This window comes from Heptranchias perlo, chromosome 3 (assembly GCF_035084215.1).
Source record: "Heptranchias perlo isolate sHepPer1 chromosome 3, sHepPer1.hap1, whole genome shotgun sequence".
Lineage (NCBI taxonomy): Eukaryota > Metazoa > Chordata > Chondrichthyes > Hexanchiformes > Hexanchidae > Heptranchias > Heptranchias perlo.
Window position 1 is genome coordinate 111,380,152 of NC_090327.1, and position 7,266 is coordinate 111,387,417.

Here is a 7,266-nt window from a genome sequence, read left to right on the forward strand (position 1 = left end):
TCCTCTATCCACTAGGTCAAAGTGCTCGAGTCACAAGCATGAACTTGGCACCTTCTGTTTTAGGGGGAGAAGTGGTTCATGAGATCAAAGTTAACAACGTGTTTCTTTGAGGGGAAAATACTTGTTTCAGTTAAAGGAATAGTTTGTTGTTCACCATGGTATAATAATATGGGGAGACGCCTAAAACAGTTGTAGATGTAGCTTTTAGCTTTTTTCAATTCGTTTTTAAATTTAAATTTTCCCAATTTCAATTTTGTTTTTAATCTCAGCCTAGTAGTGGTGGAGGCACCAAAATTAGCCTTACCATTCCTGGACCAGGGAGGAGGAAAATCAGGCAGGGTTCCTGCCCCTAGTTACCAACCAGTGATTCCGATGCAAAGTGCGTCTGTGTGTGGACGTCAGGTGAGAACAAACGAGGGTCAGCTAAGGTGCTCTCCCCCTCCAGATCAAATAGCTTATCAACACTTAATGTTGAGGATCACACACGAACAGCAGTTATATGGATGAGGTACCTGAGGGCTGCTGGTGTCGAGGAATCATGCCTTATGGAAAAAGCTCGGAAAAACAATTATTTTTCTCCCTTACTTTAGGTCCTCTTACACCATCATCAGTCCTGACCTCTGGCAATGTTACAGTGTAACTGGTTCTGCATGAGCATGTCAGAGCCTAGATTAATTTTCACACTCATTTCTTTCTCAATCCTTGAGGGCCAATGGCTTATCTCCAATTAGCCAGTCTCTCAACAGTCGGGTTAACATTGAGAACCCAGTGAGAATCAGGATTATGATCTCCATCTAGCCTTTCTCGACCGCAATGCGTTGGTCACTGGACCACCTTTTTTCTTGTCTTTTTTTTGAGGTGATCCAGCAGTGGGTGTGTCATTATGAAACTACTATCTAAGCTCAGACCTGATAGCTAATTTGTTTATTTGTTTCTCACAGGTTATTTGTGATAAAATTTTCCGTCCCTTGTTCTCGCCGAGGCTAAGTGAACTCAGGCTGTACCATCCATTGCAATCCCAGCTGTATAAAGCAGTACTGAGGTGTGCTGAGCTGTCCAACCATGGCAAGAAGACTACGGAGGTTACATTCTCTGAACTGTACAATTTGTTTAAGGCCTGTCAGAGGGAACTATGAAATTAAAGCAACAAACTGACTACCCGAGAGGTTAAAGAGCTGCCATCTGAAATTTGCTGTTGAAACCTGAACCCTTTCACACAATGGTTTAATGGTTTAGTGATCATTGTTATATTTCAGGGCAAAAGTCACTTTTAGAGTAAGGATAAGTGGCAAACTCAACAGACAGGCAGAAATTAACTGATTTAAGCCATTTTGGGTTTAATTTTAATGCAGTTGTTTAATGCGTTGAAGAGAGAAAGGAAAGGTTCACGACCTCCACATATTAAAGTGTATGGTCCTCTCTCTGAGACATTTACAGTTGAATTTATATTATACTCTTTGGAAACTCAAATGGGTGTGAGACAACCTGCTGGAAGGGGTCTCTCGCTTGAGGGCTTTAGTGCACTGGGTAGTCTCCCAAATTATACTGCCACTTTTGCAATGATGCACAGCCAAAAGCACTTTATGTTGATGCATAACTGGCAGTAATAAATGCAGCCTCAATTCACAAAGTCCATTTACATTAGTGTCCAAGGGAACTCCAGAACAGGCCACTGCTGTCACTGCATAGATGAGCCTCATATTTGACCGTTGTGATAGTGGTGTAAATTTGATTGTTGCCTTCAAATGAGACAATGAGAAGAATTTTAATCACCAGGCAAGAACAGGGCATGTGAGGGGTAAAAATCGTTTGGAGGCCATTGCCCTTTACTTCGCACCCACCACCATTTTGACAGCGCGAACATTGTAGTTGGCCGAGGCACCCACCAGAGTCAGGCAGGAGCCTCATGAGTGGAATGTAAATCAGAGTTCTCTGATGCAATTCAGACCCCAACATGGTATTAACGTAAAAATCAGAAGTCCCACTCATCACCCAACCCACTAGATTGAACCTAGCGGGATTGGTTCCACAGACAACAGGATTCAGTATTTAAAGAGGTAATAAGGTTTAGGCACTGTCATCTGTGTGCTGGTGAGCTTTTTGGAGTTGGAGTGATTCTCACTTTGGATTTTTTTTTTCAGATTCAGGATGTGCGTGTCACTGGCAAGGCCAGCATTTATTGCCCATTCCTAGTTGCCCTTAGGAAGGTGTTTATGAGCCTTCTTCTTAAATCACTGCAGTCCACATCGTGAAGGTGCTCCCTGTTAGGTAGGGACTTCCAGGATTTTGACCCGGTGATAATAAAGGAACAATGATATATATCGAAGTCAGGATGTGTGTGATTTGGGAGGGAACTCCCATGTTCCTATGTTCCTAACTTGGAGGTGATGGTGTTCTCATGAACCTACTGTCGCGGGTATGGGACATGCTGCCGAAGAAGCCTTGGCGAGTTGCTGCAGTGCATCTTGTAGATAATACATACTGCAGCCATGGTATGCTGGGAGATCATCTGTTTTAGTGATGTTGGTTGAGGATAAATGTTGGCCAGGACACTGAGAAGAACACCCTTGTTCTGCTTTGAACAGTGCTATAGGATCTTTTACATCTATCTGAGAGGTCCAGCTGGATATCTGGCATCATTGTGGGTATTGGTTGAGGGGGTGATGAGGGAGCAGACATGCTGCCACCCTGAGAGACGGCAACACTTGTCAGTCCCATACAACCAGCCCCACTCCCATGGGGCTGCAACTTGTCATTCCCATCTGATCTGAGGGAGAGCAGACTGCAGGAAATGAGTGACATTTTGAAAGCCGCTGTCCATATGGTCCATCAGTGTATCCATCTGTTGCACCAGTCTCTCCAAGGTGGTGCTGACGTTGGTGCCCAGAGCCTGGAAGGCAGTCGTCTAAGCTTCCATCAAAGCTGCAATGGCTGGCGACACAGACTCCTGTAGTAAGGGCCCGGCTGCAGTTCCCTGGAGGTGGCCACCTGCTCCAAGGTAGGTTGCAGGGTGGAAATCCATTGCGACAGAACTCCACACATTCTGGAAGTGGTCTCCTCCATATTTTCATAGATGGTGCTCAAAGTCTTTGGCAGGCCTTCCAATACTTCATAGAATCGGGTGTGCAGCAAGTATTTTCTATCCTGCTCAACAGAGTTGGGAGAGGACATTGCCCTCCAGCGAGTCGTCTTCTGGGCTCCTGCCAACACTGGGTAATTCTGACTTCGGGCAATAGTGTAAAATGGAAGATATTGGATCAGCCAATCGTTATACTTCCCTCCCGTTTTTCATTTCAATTGAAGTCAAAGTCAAAATTAGCTCCACTGTGTTTTAGTCACAGCCTTAATGAATTACATGAATTGCCTGTAGGTTCTTAGAGACAAACCAGCTAGTGAAAAAAAGTTCAAGTATCACGAGGTAAAGTTTGTGCCAGTTTTTCAATTGAATGCACATTCAAACAGTTGTTGTTCAATGTTGTTCATTTTAAATCTATACTGAATTGATCCTGGAATGGAATTTCTGGAAACAAGGTCATTGTCAAATATCAGTGGATGGAACATGTATAAAATACAAACCTCAGCTTTTAATGAAAGTACCCTGTGTGCAGCTTACAAACACTGAACTTGTACAGAAACTGAAGGGTATTGGGTAATGTTAAAAAAAGAGTCTTTATGGTAATTGTATTTCCTGGAACCAATTTTACATCAAAAGTTATTCATACTTTTACTGTGAATACTATGCAGTAAGGCACAGTAATTAAGTTAAAATTATTGTTTTTCTCCTGCTATAAATTGAAGGTTTAGAGATTGAGGTTTCCTTTCTAAATATCCAGACTAACTGCAGATGACACTGGCTCAGAATGACTAGTTACAGCTCTTTGTCACTGATTGCTCACCACCACCTTCTCAAGGACAATTAGGGATAGGCAATAAATGCTGGCCTCGCCAGCGACACCCACATCCCATGAACGAATAAAGGAAAAATTTGCTTTGGTTCTTTTGTAATAGTTATCAGGCTGTTATTGAACTTGCATCAATCTGATATATCACTGTTTCTCCACATACAATAATATACAGTGCATGGTTTAATATATCTGTACAATGAAATCTCATTGTGCACTATTAACAGACAAATGCAATAATGGAGTCACATAAAATTCCTTTCTCCACTTTGTAATGGCAGTCGTAACCTGTTTTTTTTACACACTAGTTAAAGTGATGGACAGATGAATTTTATATTAATGTGTCAACACATTTGTATGCTAATGTTGCACAGCCAATTTTCAGCCAATAGGCTGGTTTTCTAAAAATGCAAAAGCAGAAAAGTTCTTGTAATGTTCCTGTTCTACGTCACGACACCAACTAAAAGAAGCCTTTTGTTTTCTTGTTGGACTAACTCACCCTACGCTTTCAGTTTGTCCTTATATTAGCATCTGTGGTGAGTATTGGTTGCCAATTTCCATAATTGGTCCAGGTGAAGAGTGCAGTAGAAAACAATGCAGTCCTTGTATGGAAACTTTTCTTAAATGGTCAAAACATTTCTTGTTATTATGGTTTTGGAAGGGCTACATGTTCAGGAATATGAGTTCAGAGAGTGTGCCAAACCAGCTGCTGGAATATATGGCTGTGACACAGTAGTAGTCACACATTAAAGAACAAAAGGCACTTTTATACTCAGATTTTTTTTTGCTCCAGTTTGCACTGGCTCTCCTCTGTTTGGACTTGTCATATGCCAGTCACCGTACTTCAATATGTAGAACCCCACTGCAGAGGAGCTCAGTACCGACACATGAGCCCTGGCTCCCTGCGTTTAGCTTATGCAACAAGAAATGTTTAATCCAACGGTAGATTTGTAGACCCACCAACTCTGAGGTGTAAATGGACCCTGGCTTCTATCTGGCTCATAATGGCCCATACAGGTTCAAGTCCAAGATAAACATTATGTTCGATACAAGGCATGCAGAGTGCCTCCATGTTTTCAAGAAAACTAAGCCCTGCAGTTAGCGCATTCCAATGTTGTTGGTGTGAAGTAAAAGACAGATTCTATTTGGTCACTATGTGGTGGTGTGGCTTTCTCAATAATAACTGTCTTTTGGAATCTGATTTAAGTAAACAACTACACAACCATCTGTGGGGTTAAAAGGATGTTCCCCTGAAAATGAAATCATGTTTAATGATTGTAAAACAGGTATCCAACATTGCAAGGCTTCGGAGCAAGACCAAGGGTGTCCTCAGACTAATGTAAAATATGGAGCTCATTCTCTGTAAGAAATACTAGAAGTAACAATATATCTTCAATATACAATTTTCAATAAAAAAATGTTTCTGAAGATTTTATTAAATTGAGCCAAGTTAATAGTGAGCAAAACATACCTAACCAACTGTGTAAACTGTGTTAATTTAAAGATGAAGTAAAATCTATGCCTTGGTGCAGAAGTCAGATCAACTGTCAAATTCACCCATTGCTCTAATCCTTGATGTGTTTTTTGTTAAAGTGAATTGTTTCTTCAGTGAAGCAGACATATCCGTGCACACATGAGGAAAATCAAGCTTTATTGTAGCGCTGTCCTGCTGAGGATATCCAGTATTACTAGGGACAACTCCACTAATCTGCCCAGGTTACACTGAACCTGGATGGCAGCACACCCTCTCCTTATAAGTGGGAACAACTCAGATACTTCAACTGTGCCCCCAGCATTCTCCTTGTTTATATCAGTATGATTTTGTTACAGGGAAAGAAGAAAACAAAAAAAAATAAGACAGTCTCTATCACTGATATTGTACATTTTTAAAAGTTTTATGACAAAAAGGCCCAGTTTGTTTTTTTATCATCTATCTTATCTTATTTCACTATATAAGTGAATTATACCACAATACAGTTTAACATGAGCAAACGATGCAGAGCGAATAACAGGAAAGCAGTGTATCATTTACACAGGGCTATAGTGGGAATTAGATTCATTTTAAATTTACTCTAACTTTGAAAGCATCCAAAAGAAGATTTAGGTTTCTCTTTAATATTAAAGCAGAGTTAGGAAGCGAGAGGGAATGGGACACAAGGGATTGGAGGCAGTAGGGATAGCAGAAGGAGTGAAGGAACTTGCAGGGGAAATGCTATTTTTGCAGACTTGCAGATTGGTAATAAAGAAAGGGAACGCTTTGTGATATAGCTAGAAGCATTTAAAGACATGGAATTGAAAATAAGCTGTGAGTTGAATGTGGATTAAAGACATGCAGTGTACAATTATATGATGACAGAGTGGAAAGAACAAATTAATGGGTGTGTAAATGTAACTCTAGTGCTGGAGGGAGATCACTATCGCTGACCTATTTATGAAGAAATTGCCCTGCTGTCTGCTGGTGCACACAGAATAAACGCTCCCTTCGAATTAGTAGTTTTTTCCCTAAACATTTGCTACACTTGAGGTCAAATTAAATTGACAAATTGTTAGTATCTCTACAGAATTGTTAAAAAACAAATAATTCCTCCATGTCCTTTGAACCTGACTTTAATGACTATTGAAGTAATAGTATCAACAAATCCACGTATATGGATGAGAAGCCTGTTTTGAGTTTGTGATCACATGATGAATTCCTTATCTCAGCCGGTTCATCTAATCCAGCAGTTATACTACAGCCCCCTTTCCTGAAGCAGCTGTCAGCAATAAATTAACAATGTAAATGTGCTCTAAGTAGAACCAGTGATTTGTGATAGTCTCATTTCCATGATAAATCCTGTGATTTTTTTTTAATCACAAGTAGTTCTGGATAATATTGGGGGAAAGAAAGTCACAGAAGCTGACACTAAAGTTGAGAATCAATGGAAGCAAGTAACAGGAGTCAGGGGTAAAAACAACAATATGTTTTTAAGAAAGTTTTTTTTTGCCTGATCTGGTGGCTGGTTGCTTGCTCTGGTGAACTGACTGAACTAGTTTACAACAAGTGGCTATAAAACAACAGAGCTGGAGCAATGGGTTGAGCTGTTATTCAGTCCTATTTGGCCCAAACTTTTGCAGAGTTTTTTTTCCCCTCATTTTATCCACAACTAACTGCGATTTTTGGAATACTTTTCAGTGACAAATAACCAGCCCTAGATATAAGGGAAGTGGTAAGTGCATGGCTTCTTGAACAGTTTCCAAAGATCCCCTGAAAATTATATCACAAACTTTACTTCTAATAAGTGATGATGTCCTTCACTGTGCGTGTTAGTTACCAATGGGTTTAAAAAGATTTTAACAACAGGATGAAGCACAGGATACAAACCTA

The 7,266-nt window shown here is 40.5% G+C and overlaps 1 protein-coding gene across 1 annotated transcript in view; it reads left to right on the forward strand.

Moving 5' to 3' along the window:
• dipk1c (divergent protein kinase domain 1C) overlaps nt 1–4,236 on the forward strand; it is a 42,777-nt gene extending 38,541 nt beyond the window's left edge. Inside the window, exon 4 of the mRNA XM_067981459.1 lies at nt 942–4,236. Within this exon, the coding sequence (XP_067837560.1) occupies nt 942–1,136 (195 nt within the window). The 3' untranslated portion in view covers nt 1,137–4,236. The remainder of the gene's footprint in view (nt 1–941) is intronic.
• The last annotated feature ends 3,030 nt before the right edge of the window (nt 4,237–7,266 follow it).